The sequence below is a fragment of the Chiloscyllium plagiosum genome, chromosome 7 (genome assembly GCF_004010195.1).
Source record: "Chiloscyllium plagiosum isolate BGI_BamShark_2017 chromosome 7, ASM401019v2, whole genome shotgun sequence".
NCBI classification, from domain to species: Eukaryota; Metazoa; Chordata; class Chondrichthyes; order Orectolobiformes; family Hemiscylliidae; genus Chiloscyllium; species Chiloscyllium plagiosum.
In genome coordinates, this window is record NC_057716.1 from 50,324,386 (window position 1) to 50,342,529 (window position 18,144).

The 18,144-nt window shown below is 39.0% G+C and overlaps 1 protein-coding gene across 10 annotated transcripts in view; it reads left to right on the forward strand.

Moving 5' to 3' along the window:
* ubr3 (ubiquitin protein ligase E3 component n-recognin 3) overlaps nt 1-18,144 on the forward strand; it is a 351,638-nt gene that overhangs the window by 290,886 nt on the left and 42,608 nt on the right. For all 10 annotated transcript variants that reach the window (XM_043693670.1, XM_043693671.1, XM_043693672.1 and 7 more), the window contains 3 exons: nt 3,804-3,909; nt 7,648-7,748; nt 17,158-17,279. In XM_043693670.1, the coding sequence (XP_043549605.1) occupies nt 3,804-3,909; nt 7,648-7,748; nt 17,158-17,279 (329 nt within the window). The remainder of the gene's footprint in view (nt 1-3,803; nt 3,910-7,647; nt 7,749-17,157; nt 17,280-18,144) is intronic.

The window sequence follows — 18,144 nt, forward strand, 5'->3', positions numbered from 1 at the left end:
ATTTAAATACTTCTGTCAAAGTCGTGAAATTGTTGAAATTCACTATCACAGAGGATAGTGGATGCTGGGACATTGAATAAATTTAAGAAGGATAGGTAGATTTTAATTTTAACAGTTTAATATGGAGAGTGGGCAGGAAAGTGGAGTTGAGGCCAGGATGTGGTCAACCATGATCACATTGAATGGTGGAGAAGGCTCAAGGGAATAAATTGCCTACTCTTGTTCCTAGTTCTTGCATTTCTTGTCAAGGGTTATGAGAAAAAAGACATAAGAGGAGTTGAGGCTTACCAAACAAGTCATGATCTTATTGAATAGAGGAGAAGACATGATTGCCTGAATGGTCTACTTCTTTTCCTACACCTGATTGTCTTGTTGGCCTGTACAACTCAGAAGTACAAGGACAACAGATTTTTTTAAATTCAATCATGGGATGAGGACTAGCATTGATTGTCCATCTCCAGTTGTCCTTGAGTGGGTGATAGTGACCTACCTCTGAATTGCTACAGTCCATGTTCTGTAGATAGACCAAAATGCCATTAGGGAGGGAGTTCAAAGGAGGGACTCTAAAAGTAAAGCTTGCTAAAAGTATACAAGGCAGTTGTTGTACCAGCTAGAATACCAGTCAAACCAGTCAGCTAGCTGGAATATTATGAATATTTTTGGACCCTTTACGTCTAAGGGATTGAATGTAGCTTGGAGGGGAACTTGGAGGGTGTCGCAAGTATCTGTTGCTCTTAAAGATGGGACTGATTATGGGTTTAGAAGATACTGGCAAAGATGCATTGTTGCTTCGGAATACCATCTCCAAGCCACACTTGGAAGTATATCGCTGTGTCTTCACTACCACTAGGTCAATATCCTGGAACCACTTCCTAACAGCCCTTTGGGTGGTCTGACATCCAAAGGACTGCAGCAGTTAAAGAAGGCAACTCACCACCAACAATCTGCTTCAGAGTAATTAGGAATGGACAAATAAATACCCACATCCCATGAATGGACAGAAAAATGAAAAACAAAATTGGCTTGAAACATCTGAGTAGCATAGATGTTGCTGCAGTGGACAGAGATTCAACCAACCTGATGCTACATACTACTTCTGTATCTTCCAAATACATCTGTCAAAGAAATGTGCAACAGAGTGTTGTACTGGTTACTCCATTAGCAGAGTAAGGGTTACAGGGGATGTTTCATCTCTTGTTTAAACTATTGTATTCACATAAAATAAAAGAACATTTTTAAGTTTGATAACTTTAGTTCATGAAGATTGCATGCAACATTTTTGAATTGGATGATAGAGCTGAAATATTTTGAAACAACGCTGGAATTCTGCTCAAGGATTTTCTCAACTGATTGTAGTAATTTCAGAAAGTTGGTTGAAATAATGTTTACCCATCCCTGAGGTTTCTGTCTAAGATTTGGCAGCTGATTGAGATACCCTTAGTGGAAATTCCTGATATGGCTATCAACTAATTATGGTATTGACTTAAAATACAATTGTGAATTACGTGATCAAATGTTCAACTCAGATTTTGCATTGTTCGCTTACCCTTTGAATCCATCTTAATACTTTACGATACAATCACTTTATGTTTACATTTGAATAACATGCAATAGAACGTGAAAGCCAATAAACTATTTTGTGTATTATGTGAAACACTACTTAATCTTTAGTTGCAAATTATTTCCCTCTGCTGTTGCAACAATTTGCAGCTGCTAACTTATGTCTGTGCAATGCTATGTCCTGTCCTATAAATATAATATCTGCTTTTCGGATTTCAATTGGGATGGGTCTCCTCCGTTTGTACAAATTTTAACTAGTAGACTGTACTGATTTTGTTCAATTTAAATAAGTAAACTTAAAAGTAGTTAGCATAGACAGAGGAGTTTCCAAATGGTTTGACAGGCTTAAAAGTAAATAAACCTCCAGGGCCAGATGAAATTCATCCCAGGCTGTTAAATGAGCCAAGGGAAGAAATAACATGGGCATTAGCAATAATTTTCAATTCCTCCTTGGCCACAGGAGAGGTGTCAGAGAACTGGAAGATAACCAATGTGCTACTATTATTCGAGATGGGAGCAAGCAATAAGTCAGGAAACTACAGACTAGTCAATTTAATTTTAATAGTGTGGAAACTATTGGAAGCGATTCTGAGGGACAGAATTAATTTGCATTTGGAGAGGCAGGGATTAATCAAAAATAGCATGGTTTTGTCTAACCAACTTGATTGATGTTGTAACCAAGTGTGTAGATGACTGCAATGCATTCAACATTGTCTACTTGGACTTCAGCAATGCTTTTGATCAGGTCCCATGTAAGAGATTGATAACATGAAGTTCAAGGAAATTTGGCAAATTAGATACAGAATTGGCTGACTGATACGAGGCAGAAGGTGATGGTTGAGGGGTGTTTTTGTGACTGGAAACTCACTCTCCTCTGGAGACGCAGAGATCAATATTAGGGCTGTTGTTGTTTGTAGCAAATATAAAAAATTGACAAATTGAATGTAGGAGGGTTGTTCACTAAGTTTGTGAACGATATGAAGATTGGTGGGGTGATAAATAATTTAGAGGATAGCCTTAGATTACATGAAGATGTAGATAGACTGATCAGTGGTAAATGGAATTCTATCTGCATAAGTGTGAGATGATGCACTTGGGCAGGACAAACCAGGCAAGGCAATCATATATGATTAATGGTTGGACCCTGAGAAACACTCAGGGAGGATGTTGGTATGCATGTCCACCGATCTCTTCAGGTAGTGAACAGGTAGATCAAGTGGTTAAGAAGGCACATGGGATACTTGCCTTTCTTAGATGAGGCATCGGACTTAAGGGGAGAAAGGTTATGCTGAAACTGTATAAAACGTTTGTTAGGCCACAACTATTGTGTACAGTTCTGGAATCCACATTATAACAAGTATGATTGCACTGGAGAGGGTGCAGAGGAGATTCACTAGGCTGGGCTGGAGAATTTCAGTTATGAAGAGGGATTGAATAGACAGGTTGTCCAAGGAGCAGAGGAAACTGAAGGGGTACATGATTGAGATGTATAAAATTATGAGGGGTGGACACCGGAACAAACTTACCTCCTTGGTGGAGGGATCAATGATCGGGTGTATAGATTTAAGGTAAAGAATAGGAGGTCGAGGGGAGAAATAAGGAAAATATTTTTCACCCAGAGGTTGATGAGAATCTGAAACTCACTTCCTGTAAGGGTAGCAGAAGTAGAAACATTTAAGAAATATTTAGATGTACACTTTTGATGTACACTTGTTTCTCGACACAGTTTTGTCTCACAGCATCATAGTTGGTATAGCATTAATTCTAACCAGTTTGAGATTTTCATGACTGCATACGCAGTAATTTTCTTAATACTAAGGGAAGACGTTTCTATAGTAGAAAACCCTGATGACATTTTCCATTTTCCCTGGGCCAAGTAGTGCTGGAAAATGGAATTGGAAGAATTAGGAGGTTGTTTTAACTGGCACAGCCTCAATGGTCCAAATAGCCTTTTTCAGTGCTGTAGACCTATATGACTCAGATTAATTTGTGTAAGTTTGTTTAATGATAAGATTTATACTCATTAAATACAATTGGAAAACTAACTATTACTGCAACCAATAGTAATGAAACAGTAAATACAGAAAATCCCCACAAATTGATGTTTATCTGCTAATTGAAAGGACTTTGTACATAAATAAAACTTTTGCAGGATAAAAAATAATTCCTTATTTGAGAATATGTAGAATTTTGGATCATAGAATATTGTATTATAGCATTAATAATTCTTTTTTGTATTTTAGATCAGTTGTTGCATGTGTTAGCCATGCACATGCGCCTTTTTAGAATTGATTCTGCTTATAATCCCTGGACACGACTTACACGACTGACACAGGTTATGGATTATGGGTAAGTCCTAAATTTACAATTTTCTTCTATTTTGCCCAGTTACAACAAAATAAATAGATTAATTCCTCAGGGTGTTTCTCTGCACAGTTTTGTTCAATGGCATCATAGTTAGAAGCATATTCTGACGAGAGATTCGTAGAATCCCTACAGTGTGGAAACAGACCCGTCAGCCCAACAAGTCCACACTGACCCTCTGAAGAGTAACCCACCCAGACCTAGTCCCCTACCCTAAATTTTCCCATGATTAATGCACCTAACCTACACATCCCTGGACACTATGGGACAATGTAGCATGTCTAATCCACCCTAAGCTGCACATCCCTGGACACTATGGGTAGTTTAGCATGGCCAATCCACCCTAACCTGCACATCCCTGAGCACAATGCGTAATTTAGCATGGCCAATCCACCCTAATCGACACATCTCTGAACCCTACAGGTAATTTAGCATGGCCAATCCACTCTACCCTACACATCCCTGAACCCTATGGGTAATTTAGCATGGCCAATCCACTCTGACCTGCACATCCCTGAACACGATAGGGCGATTTAGCATGGCTAATCCACCCTAACCTACACATCCCTGGGCACTATGGGTAATTTAGCATGGCCAATCCACCCTAACCTACACATCCCTGAACATGATGGGTGATTTTGCATGGCCAATCCACCTTAACCTGTACATCTTTGGACTGTGGAAGGAAACCGGAGCACCCGGAGGAAACCCACATAGACATGGGGAGAATGTGCAAACTCCATACAGACAGACGCCAGAGGCGGGAATCGAATCCGGGTCCCTGGCGCCGTGAGGCAACGGTGCTAACCACTGAGTCTGCCGGACTGCCCCAGGAGAAAGTAACCATTCCCTGCACCCCCGACCCGTGACACTCACCTTCTCCCGCTCCTCGAACATCCAGAAGAAGGGGGTTACAACACCAATATCCAGCGCGTGGGTGGTGACAGCCATGATGTGGTTTAAAATCAGAGTGAGCTCACCGAAAAGGACTCTGATCCACTGTTTTAGATTTTCTTGTTTGCACACATAGTAATTTTCTCAACACCAAGGGAAGGCATTTCTACAGTGGCAAACCCTCATGATATCTTCCATGTTCTCTTCCTAAATCTAATAAATGACCAGTCAATCTCCCATGCCATTAACCGTGGTAACTCAGAATATAGTTAGACATTTATCCGTCTCTGATGTATACGTATGGCTACTTCTTCCCACCTCTTATTTCTAGAACTCTCTCCCTCTCACCTCTCCAATCTCTTGCCTTCATTAACACTTCCCTAATTCCACGCTCTCGCCTCTCTTATCTCTACCCCACTCTATTCTATCTATATCTATTATCTCCCTGATCAAAAGGGTCTCCCTTCTCTCCCCCAAACTAAATTACAGTAAATGTATTGTTTGAAATTGGTAAAGAACTATGAACAAGATAAAGCCAAACCAAGTGAAGGATTAAATACTTCCTTTATCTGGAAGAAGGTGAGCAGTGCAGATGCTGAAGATTACAGTTGAGAGTGTGATGCTGGGAAAACACAGCCGGTCAGGGCGGCATCTGAGGAGCAGGAGAATCAACGTTTCGGGTATAAGCCCTTCATCAGAATTCCTGACGGAGGATGCTGCCTGACCGGCTATGCTTTTCTAGCACCACACTCTTCAACTACTTCCTTTATCTAACAAGCAAATTGGTAGGCCTTTGAGAGGATGTCACATTGGAGGCTACTAAATAGGAGGTGAGTTCATGGCGTTAGAGGCAAAAGACTGGCATGGAAAGAGGATTAACTGACTGGCAGATGGGGTCAAAAGGGTCTTTCTCAGGATGGCAGCCAATGACTAGTGGAGATCGCAGGGGTCAGCGTTGGGACCATACCTATACACTAACGAACTGGATGAGAAACTGTGTAGGTATGGTTACTAAGTTTGCAGGTGGCATAAAGATAGGTGGAAGGGCAGTTAGTGTTGAGGAAACTCATCTCCCTTCTTCTCTCTGTCTTTTGTCTCACTCTCGCTCCCCGCCCCCCGCATCTCCCTTCTGTCTGTCTCTGTCTCTCATCTGTCTTCTCTCCCTTGTCCCCATTCTCTCTCTCTTTTGCACTGTCTTTTGTCTCCTTTTCTCGTTTCCTTGAAATTCCCTTTTGCCATTAGCTGTTACTCCCAGACAGCACTATAAAAGATATCTGGAAGGAGATGCAGCCAAGAAAAAAGAATGCTAGAGCAGAAGGGAAAAATGGAGAGGCTAGACGATAGAAGTGCAAAGCTGGAAAAAAGAGGTGTTTCAAATTGAGGTAGATATCAAAGCACTGAAACCTGATACAGATTTAGAAAGCAGAATTTTTAGAATACCAAATACTTGACCTGACACACCAAATCAAACACGTGACTTCACTTGAAGAGAAGTTTAGCCTTGCAGAATATTGAGAAGCAGATTGTGCAGAAGGTGAAAGAACACAAACATGCTGATTGTGCAAAACACACAATGCCTCTCCAGATGTAGTAGAGCAAGATTGTTTGTCTGTTTATGAAAGTAAAGTCAAACAGAATTTGATGTGTTTTTATGGCAGATCTTTGTTGCTTTTTACTTTTCTTTTACAAGTAAATAGACTTTTGACACCATAAGCACGTTTTGTGGAACAAAAAGAATTCTATAAAACGGTATGGATTTGTGTGAAATTAAGGTTATTGAATAACTGACACAAAATGTAACTCAACAATGTTTATGAAAAACTACAAATATCAGAGTTTGAATTGTTTTTTATGGGGGAAAAATATTCATAATATAGTTTAAATTGGTCATGGAAAAGTCATGAAATTTTGAATTTTATTAAAGGTGCATGATTTTCTCCCTATAACTCCAGATTCATGCCTCTCTGTTCCCTATTCTTCTTGTGATCCCATGCCATGCCTATGGTAGCCACCTGCCTGTCCCCATATCTCTTGCAACCGTTTCACCACATGGACCCTTTGCATCCTACCCCCCTGCAATTCCTAACCTCTTTCTTTTCAATCTCATTTTCCCCCTCTGTTCTGCCACCTTTTCCCCTACATCTTCCTCTCCTAATGAAACTTAGCTGGTTTATATCAAATATGTTGATGACAGGTTGTTGCCAGGGCACGATCAGTGGTTTGATATGCTGAGCATTTTTCGACCTCAATTTTTCTGAACCTGGTCAAAAAAAAATTTCATAACCATTTTGCCACTTCCAAAGTGGTAAGATCTTAGATGCTTAAGCTGGTTTGTGGTGCCAACTGCTCAATCAATTAAGCCACTTGCTAATTTTACTAATTTGGGAGTTCATCGGTAACTGAAATCTGATACTATCTTAACATTCGTGTGTAGATTTTGATAACTAATGAAGGGTTTTTAAATTCCATTGATAACTCAGCAGGAGAGCAAGTATCGTTCAACATTTGCAACATGTTATTTTGAAGTGTGGTAAAGGGCTTTATTAAGTAATTGTATCTAAATCAGAAATTATTGTGAAGTTATCACGTTTGTGGGCTACTTTGTTTTCTTGAGTTTGCCTTTCACGTGGGAAATGATTTCTTTCAATCTCAGGTGAACTGCATAATGGAATTAATTTCAAACGGATGAAATCTGGATGAATTCTGAAAAATACAATAACTAGGCAATGAGTGTTGAGATTCACAATGGAAACACAAAATGTATCAGTTTGCATAAAACAACTTTTCAATCAACTGTCTTTTGTGTAACTCTTTAATTTCTGCTTTCAGAATATGTGATGATGAGAAACCAGAGGTACCATTATTGTACCGGGATGTTTCATCTCTCTTGCTCATCCTTGTTTTAACTATGCCACAAGAATTACACAAGGGTAGGTTTACTTTTTATATCTTTTGAGGTTTTGCATAGAGCCTTTCAGTGGACATTTTTGTAAGGCCAGATAGACTGTCATCAAATCTTCAGTGTAACAATCAACTAGAGCATGCTTTCATGTAGCAAATTAATGACACTTTATCTACATGCACAACTCTGCACTGAAAAGATTTTTAGTAGGAGCTTGGCATACTTATCAGTATCGTCTATTCCTTTACCTTGTTATCAGCTTGCTAATACAAAGAGGACACGAGGCATAGAAAGCTGTTTTTTTTTTATTTGTGAAATAATGTCCTTTCAATGACCTTCAGCTGTTAACAGTACTGTGATCTGAGTGATCCTTCAATCTTAGCTCAGTGCCTGAGGGATAAAGATAGCAATTTACATTGAATTTTAGCAGTCACAATTGCAGCAATCATGTATAATAAGAGACTGTACACAAAAAATGATAATTACAGTAGTGCTTACTGGATGCGACATGTAATGTCAACACACAGCCTGAGGCTGAGAAGAATGTGTGATGAATACCAACTCACAAAGGTCTTTGGTTATAGTTATCAAATCCAAAAGAATCTATTCAGTTTATTTTAAACAGTAAACTAAAATTGGAAACTCCCATGGATAAAAATTAGTTGCTAATTTGAAAGAAATCTGTTACATATGTTGAATTTGCATGTGGGTATGTATTGAATAAAATTGTATCATGTGAATGAAATCATCAAATATTTGGCTTATTTGGAAATAAAGATCAGCATTTGGCAGAAGAGAACTCGGCCATTCTTTTTCCGCTTATGGGGACCATGGGAGTCACGTTGTCTTGCTCGCAGATGGATGAGAATTGGTAGATTTTTTTCAATCCTGCATTGATTAAGCCAAAGTGAATGCTGTTTCAGTGCTCATTCAGTGAAAGAAAATTGATCTGATCTCATCTCATCACAAAGCAGCACAGCTGCAAATTGAGTGTTTTATTTGAGAAAGGACTCCTTGATGGAGGTCAGAACATTTGTTGGCACTAAAACATGAATGTTGATGGGGGGTGAGTAGCTGGAGAGGTGAAAAATGGGAGAAGAATCAAATGAGTAAACAAAAAAAGCCTTGGCAACAACTGTCTGCAGACATGCTGTATGCCTAACTGCACTTTTTGTGTAACCTATAATAACTGTAGATGTACTGTCATCAGAATCAGGTGATACTCACTTAGTACAATGTTTGAAGTATGGTTGCTGGAGAAAAGTCAGTGAAATAAAACTCACAGCTTCACTTGACCTTTGGCTCAACTCAAAAAAGGAAACACAAAGTCCAGCTACAGATCCAAAGGTCTGGCACGTAAGATTAAAAAGTTTAAATAATTGGAGAACGACTTTTAGGATATATTATCTTGGAAGGGAAACCTAAATGAACCAGGTGAACTTCATTGAAAATAAAATTTTGAAAATCTTTTGATATCATGACACTGTATTTGTACATTTGTAAATATCTAGTTAGTTGTGTTGATTAGCTTTATACTTAAACTCTTCATTCCGATTAAAACGTTATCTTACAGGAGAGTGAATGTTGGTACTGTTAAGCTACATCAAACATTTTTTAGTGGAAAGTGATAAGAGAAGAATTTACATTTTTAAAGATCTTCCAAGACCTCATGATACCTTGAAGCATTTAATGGGCGGTGAAGCAGATTTGGAAGTGTAGCTGCTCTTCTAATGTAGGAAATGTGATTACCAATTTGTGTAAAATAAAAAGCCCACAAACAGCAGTATAATAATCAGTTTTTATGTAATTAATTGAGGGATACTTATTAGCCTGGACATTGGGAATGAGCCCTAGCACTTTTTTGAAATAATGCCATGGGATCTTTTATGTTCACCCAAGAAACCTGTTGGACTTTAGGTCTACATCTCAGCTAAAAGATGAGTATATTTATATGCTAACGTATGCTTTGCATTGCAGGGGCATTGTTTCTCATAGGCATTTTACATTTATATTTATGCATGTTCGGCAAGTCCCTGTTACTGCAAAGCTTCTGTCTTTTGCTGAGTATTGTTACACTTAGTTGTTTTGAGACTTTAATTTTTTGTATGAACTTCAGAATTGATCAAAGTTTGGGATGCCAAATAGAAATGGAACTTTATTTGGTGTTCACAATTCAGAGACAGATAAAAACTTTCTCTTCTCACATTGTATATTGCCCTAATTTCAAAGAACAGTCCCAATTATTCTGATATAACACTAATTTTGGAAAACAACTAGTGTTCTGACTTTTCAGGATGAGATTTTCAGTTCTGTACTACATTATTAGTACTTTATACCATTAGATAATGTCCACTATCGGAGTTGATTTTGTTCAGGACACTGTCAGCTGAGAAAAAGTGGACATATTCATCCAGTCAGTCCAAAATGAATTTGATTGGAAGTGAAAAGGGCTGTATACTTAATCCCTCACTTAAAAAAAATATGGTTTTAATTAGCTGTGAACAGATACTAATTGAAGTTAACATATTGTAAGCAAAAATAAAATACAGAAGGATTAAAAAGTATGTCCTATTAAAGTAATAAACTAATTTTTTAAAAAGTGAAATAATAAAAAGATTTGTGCAATGAATTTTCCAAATATTTAGTTATATCTTCTCTTTCCCGCACTTACGTATGAGTTTTACGTGATACGATTTTTTTTCTTTTATAATTATTGGTATAAATCTTTGCAAAATATTTATTTGTTCATTTCGGGTGTTAGTACAGCATCCAGTTGTGCAGATTACAAGATTCGATGACACGTGAATAAAATATATACCAACAGATCCAGCAACAAATAGTGATCTCTATGTGGAGATAAAACAAGTAGGGTAACTCTGGAAACATGAATGCAGGCATATACAGATACTTTGTTATGGTAGTGTTTTATATAAGGAAAAAAATAATATTGGTTAGGTCCTAAAAAATATTTTTTTAAGGAGGGTTACAAGAGCTGCAGCATCTCAGTTATGCTATGCTAAAATCAACATAAAAAAATTAGTGTATACTTTTTATGTTTCTTATATAATTCGAAGGATATCACAGGATGTATGGACACCACCTCTGGAGCAAGTTTCAGAAAATACGTTTGGAGGCAATGAAGTATGAACAGGCTAAGTCACTTCAAAATCTGTGACCTTGTTGCCATGGTGATGTCACACTGGCACATACCCATACTGTGTCTCCAAAATAATGGAGTGTGCTACAGATTTTGGAATGCAGTAAGGTTGCTCCATTGAACATGACCTGTTGAGCTAGATAATATTTGGCTGATAGAAACAATGTTAAATACAACTAGCTATCAGAGGGATATAATGCCTATGTTAAAGTTCACGTTTGTAATTTTCCTTTGTGATAGAAATGCGTTGTCCTTTCCATTACCTGATTTAGAAGGTTGACATTCCTGGGTATTTTGTCTGGTTTGAAGGTGGAGGAGCATAGTGTTTTGATAACTTCAGCATTATTGCATTTAATAACATGTTTCAGCATTTCAATAATTAAGTTGGTCTCACCACCTTCTGGGAAGTGCATTCCAGCATTTCCCCATGAAACATCACTTGGAAACCATTTTTAATTTATGGTAATCATGTAAACTCTTAATTAAATGCTTATTCTGCTATTCAATTTATATTTTCATAATGAATTTCTCTGCTTGTTAAAGCGAGTGACATGCCTGATTTATCTAAGAGTGACATTTCCACTTCTGTTGTTTGTTGCTGGCATTGAATTTTCTTGGATCATGCATGAAGTAAAATTGTTTCATCTGATCAGTAATGGGTCTAGAACTTAACCTGAGAAAAGCATTCCTCCGATTCTCTGTCTTTCCTCACATTTTCTCTGGCCATTTCCCATACTAGCCAAACTAATGGCCTATCTAAAATTACTAGATTGACAATAATTTTTTGTTGGGAATTTCTCTAAAAGAAATGGATGACTGGTTTGTCATTTGAGGAATCTGGGTCTACACTCACTAGAATTTAGAAGAACGAAATATACACATAAATGCTGTCTTCAGCTTAGTATAACTGAGATGCTAGTGTCAGCTGTTGTGCCCTTCTTTAGGAAAATATTTTTTAGGACCTGACCATTATTATATTTTCCAGTATAGTGGCTCAGTGGTTAGTACTGCTACTTCACAGCGCCAGGTACCCAGGTTCAATTCCAGCCTCATTTGCTCTGGCTCCTGTTCACAATGATTTTATGTCTGTGTGGAGTTTGCAAATTCTCCATGTGTCTGCCTGGGTTTCCTCCAGGTGCTCCAGTTTTCTCTCTCAGTCTAAAGATGTGCAGGTTAGGTGAATTGGCCAAGCTAAAATTGCCAGTAGTGTTCAGGGATGTGTAGGCTGGTTCATTAGTCAGATAAATGGAGAGTAATAGCGATAGGGGAATGGGTCTGGGAGGGATACTCTTTGGTGCGTCGATATGGACTTGGGCCTAATGGCCTCTTTCCACACTGTCTGGATTCTATGATTCTATGATATAAAGCATTACCAGAACAAAGTATCTGTATATGCTTGCATTCATGTTTCCAGGGTTGCTCAACTTGACATGAGGGACAGTCTGGAGACAGGTGTTATATTTTCCTGGCTAAGGGTCCAGAACAAGGGTCTTAGAATATGCAGTAGCCTATTTTGGACTGAGATGAGGAGAATTTTTTTCTCTCAGAAAGCAATAAACCTGTTGAATTCTTTACCACAGAAGGCTATGGAGGTGAAATAACTAAATATATTTTAAAAAGAAATAGATTTCTAGAGTCTAAAGATATTGAGAGGGGATATGAGGAGCAATGGGAGTATGATGTTGAGGTATAGGATCAGCCATGATCATGGTGAAGCGCAGAGTGGGCTCAATGGGCTGAACATCTGCTCTGGCTCCTGTTTTCTGTTTTTATGTAGCAGGCAAAAGTGTGTCTCTTCACCAGCCATGCTTAAATTTGGTGAAAAAATATTCTAATTAAAGTTTTATTTTGCAAGCCTGACGACGACTCATTCATGAATATTACCTAGCTGGCAGTTAATAACTGAATTTTATCTGTACTTATTAATGTTTTTTGTCATGATTTATGAGATGTCTTTTTTGATTAGATTAGATTAAATTACTTACAGTATGGAAACAAGCCCTTCAGCCCAACAAGTCCACACCGACCCGGTTGGCTTTAAAATGATCTCTTTTGAGTGCAGAGAAATGCTATACCAGATTAGTGACTAATATTGCTCTCACAGGAAATTGATTCAATCCTTGCAGGAAAATCAAGTCTCGCTATTGACCCTTCAATGCTGCACTGTCATGAAGACATACCGAGAAAGTCACTCACTCCATCATTATTATTCATGTTTTGTGCTCAACTCAAAATAATACATTAAACAATACATTGTACTGTTTCCACAGCTAAGCCAAAATCAACACTTACTTTAACCTTTCTACTGTGGAGAACATTGTCCATGACTCCAAACTCAATTATTCTTGATAGTAATGCAGCCTCCATAATCTCTAAAGCTTTAGAGCACAACCTGATGGCAGTTTGACTGATTGTAACTCCTGATTCTATCCAGATGTCACACTCTCTTTCTCTTTTCCCCAGAACCCTTTTCAAATATATGTTTGATTCCCTTTTGAAAATTGTATTTGAACCTCCTCCCACCATTTTTTTGGGCAACATGTTCTAGATAACGATCACCTGTAACATTTGTAAAAACAAGTTCCATTCTCTCCTTTTGATTGTTATGCCAATTACTTTGAATCTGCCTGTTCTGTCTATCGGGCTTCTGCCATGGAAAGAGTTTTTCTTTACTTTATCAAACACTTCATAATTTTGAGTAGGCCTATTAAATCTCCCCTTCATCATTCTCTTTGGAGACCTTTTCCAGTTTTGCTCATCAGTTTGTCCCGAACATTGCTTTCAAGTCCTGTTTTGCTTGCCTGTGGCTTCCATCCTTAATGATTTACATGTTCCAAACTTCACAAACAAAAACAGAAATTACTAAAAAAAACTCAGCAGGTCTGGCAGCATCTGTGGAGAGAAATCAGAGTTAACATTTCAGGTCCAGTGACCCTCCTTCAGAACAAACTTCAAATGTATTAACTGTACTTTAATTTTCTTATCAGTTTGTCAAATCTCACCATAAGCTTGCTCTGCTTTGCATCTGCATACTGTTATTAATGTGTTCTCTGCTGCATCTGTCTAAATCTGGCTTTTAGTGCATTTAAACTGCCACCTTTTCTTCATCCACAGTTGAGTGATCAACTGCTTCTGACATTTTGTGAAACCTCGCTTCCCTTCTCTCTTTTTTTTGTTGCAACCTCTTGAAAACAAATGATTGTTAATCTAACTTTTAAGCATTTCTTCAACTTTTCCCTTTGTGACACAACATTTGTTTTCATCTGTACTTTTATTTACAATACGCAATGGGAACTTTATGTTTACAGGGTGTTATTTGCAGTAAAGACAAGCCAGGGAACTATAGACCGGTGAGCCTGACCTCAGTGGTGGGCAAGTTGTTGGAGGGAATCTTGAGGGAGGGGATGTACATGTATTTGGAAAGGCAAGGACTGATTAGGGATAGTCAACATGGCTTTGTGCGAGGGAAATCATGTCTCACAAACTTGAGTTTTCTGAAGAAGTAACAAAGAAGATTAATGAGGGCAGAGCAGTAGATGTGATCTATATAGACTTCAGTAAGGCGTAGGACAAGGTTCCCCATGGGAGACTGATTAGCAAAGTTAGATCTCATGGAATACAGGGAGAACTAGCCATTTAGATACAGAACTGGTTCAAAGGTAGAAGACAGAGGGTGGTGGTGGAGGGTTGTTTTTCAGACTGTAGGCCTGTGACCAGTGGAGTGCGACTAGGATCGTTGCTGGGTCCTCTACTTTTTGTCATTTACATAAATGATTTGGATGCGAGCATAAGAGGTATAGTTGGTAAATTTGCAGATGACACCAAAATTGGAGGTGTAGTGGACAGCAAAGAAGGTTACCTCAGATTACACCAGGATCTTGACCAGATGGGCCAATGGGCTGAGAAGTGGCAGATGGAGTTTAATTCAGATAAATGCGAGATGCTGCATTTTTAGAAAGCAAATCTTAGCAGGAGATATCTACTTAATGGTAAGGTCCTAGGGTGTGTTGCTGAACGAATAGACCTTGGAGTGCAGGTTCATAGCTCCTTGAAAGTGGAGTCGCAGGTAGACGTAGTGAAGAAGGCGTTTGGTATGCTTTCCTTTATTGGTCAGAGTATTGAGTACAGGAGTTGGGAGGTCATGTTGTGGCTGTACAGGACATTGGTTAGGCCACTGTTGGAATATTGTGTGCAGTTCTGGTCTCCTTCCTATCGGAAAGATATTGTGAAACTTGAAATCGAGTTCAGAAAAGATTTACAAGGATGTTGCCAGGGTTGGAGTATTTGAGCTATACGGAGAGGCTGAACAGGCTGGGACTGTTTTCCCTGGAGCGTCGGAGGCTGAGGGGTGACCTTATAGAGGTTTACAAAATTATGAGGGGCAAGGATAGGATAAATAGACCAAGTCTTTTCCCTGGGGTTGGGGAGTCCAGAACTAGAGGGCATAGGTTTTTGGTGAGGGGGGAAATATATGAAATAGACCTAAGGGGAAACGTTTTCACGCAGAGGGTGGTACATGTATGGAATGAGCTGCCAGAGGATGTGTTGGAGGGTGGTACAATTGCAACATTTGAGAGGCATTTGGATGGGTATATGAATAGGAAGGGTTTGGAGGGATATGGGCCAGGTACTGGCAGTGGGACTAGAATGGGTTGGGATATCTGGTCGGCATGGACGAGTTGGACCGAAGGGACTGTTTCCATGCTGTACATCTCTATGACTCTATGAATGTAGATATCTGTACCTGTTGAACAAACACTGGTGTTTTAGGGGCTATCTGTGTACATGACCAAGTTGTCATGCCAGGCATAACAATAATACAAGTCCTGGGGAAGCTTTTTAATAATTCTGCACATTCCTGGAGTCTAACTGGAACCAGTTCAGTCAGAGGGAAGGCTATCAGCCACATCAAACTTCTGTGTCAGTCTAAGCAACATATAGAGTAGTACGTAATTGAGACAATGGGGATCTTGCCCACCTTCTGAAGAGCCAGCAAGAGCATTGCCTTGCCTCTTATAGAGGATGCCTGTCTTATTAATTATTGCTTGACACCTAATTGGAGAGCAGTGGACCTTTTCTGTAATGAAGGACCTTGGGAGTGCAATCCAGTCTCTTGAAAAACTGCTGGCCAAGGGCCATCAGCAAAGTGGTGTCTGCTATCAGTATGGCATCCGTCATCCATTTACCAGATCCCAAATCTCAAGTGAACAATTGCAGGTGGATATTGGGGGTGAACATCAAAGGCAGAGGTTGCGTGGTCCCTGCCCCATTCGGATGAAGCCCTTAAGTTGCACTAACTCCCATTTACATGCATGAGTTGGCAGCAGGGTGTGAAGGCCATCCACAGGCCTTCCCTTCATGGAATTAATTTGGACAGAGGTGGAAAAGTAGCTTGATCCTCAACTGCTGCTCTTTGCCTGATTGAATAACTCTCACCACCACATTCACCATGATGACGAGTGTTAAATTCTAGCTGGGAAAAGTTTCTGTCATTTCCCAAATGTTAGTGTACAAAAATGTCCCCTTTCATGAACTGGAAGGGCTGTCTTTTGCTGAATGCGGAACGAGTCTGTCGCATTCGAACAGAGTTATACTCATATTACTCTGATAACTATCTGCCTTGTCTTCTTTATCAAATGCAAAATTACAGTTCCACCATTATTTGATGGCATTTTAGGAATTGAGAATATACATTGGAGATATGGTTTATGATATTGAAAAGTGCAGCAAAGATGAAATTCAGAGCCTGCTTCTCAGATTGTCCAGCTCTGCCTGTCTCTCTCTCTCTCTCTCTCTCTCTATGGGATATATGAAACATTCTTTGTTCCAGTTCTACTCTGTGGTTAGGAGAGAAAATGCAGCAGAAGAGATGGAACTGATCGTGACACAAAAGGCTGGTCCACTTACAAGATTCATTAGGCAAGATTGAACCAAATGCTTAATTAGTTGTCTCAAATGTCCATTAAATAAGTCGTTTTCAGTTGTCCAGTGTCCGACTATTTGAACCTTTGCTTCAGGGCTTGTTTCAAAATCATGAATGCCACAATATTTCTCCCTAAGTACTGTTTTGTGTTTCATAGAAATCATTGCAGTACATTCAACTTTTATTCATTGTGGTAATGTGTGCTTCTGATAAAGTCTGTGTGTGCTTCCAGTTCATGCCCTTGGGAAAATATATGATGTGTATTTTCTATTTCTTTAGTCTGCAATCTAAAGTGTTATTCTACATCAAAAGCAGATGTCGAGAAGTTTTCTTGTAACCATGTTTTTTGTTTAACAGAACATTTTACCTGCATTGTGAAAGTGTTGTACAATTTATTATACACACAAGCTGTTTCAACACTTTCATTTCAATTCAGCGAAGAGGAAAGAGCAGCTTGGAAGAATTCCGGAAAGCTCAAGGTCAGTGTACTCATTTAGGATTCAATTATGTGAAAAGGTGGACTTTTGCCATGGAGTTTGATGTGTTGCTCTGATTTGTAATTACATGCCACTCCTTTCTTAAAGCAGTTTTCCTTTGAAGAAGTGAATTACTTTTACAAATGTATCTCACTTCCTTGAGTTTCAAAGACATTATGGCTTGCATTAACATGTAACAACTTTACAGTGTATAGCCTACCACAAAACGCACGTTTTTTTTTAAGTTATTTCTCATCATTGACCCTTAGTTGGTTTGATTTATTCCTGCCACACATACCAAGGTACAATGAAAAGTGTTGTCTTACATGACGTATAGGCAGATCGTATGATACAACTGCATCAGGGTAACAACAGAACAGAGCGCAGGATATAATGTTACAACTGCCAAGAAGGTGCAGAGAGAGATCAACATTGACATTAATGGAGTCCATTCAAAAACCTGATAACAGCAGGGAAGAAACTATTATAGAGTCATAGAAATGTACAGCTTGGAAACAGACCCTTCAGTCCAACCCGTCCATGCCGACCAGATATCCCAACCCAATCTAGTCCCACCTGCCAGCACCCGGCCCATATCCCTCCAAACCCTTCCTATTCATATACCCATCCAAATGCCTCTTAAATGTTGCAAATGTACCAGCCTCCACCACATCCTCTGGCAGCTCATTCCATGCACATAACACCCTCTGCATGAAAACTTTGCCCCTTAGGTCTCTTTTATATCTTTCCCCTCTCACCCTAAACCTATGCCCTCTAGTTCTGGACTCCCCGACCCCAGGGAAAAGACTTTGTCTATTTATCCTATCCATGCCCCACATAATTTTGTAAACCTCTATAAAGTCACCCC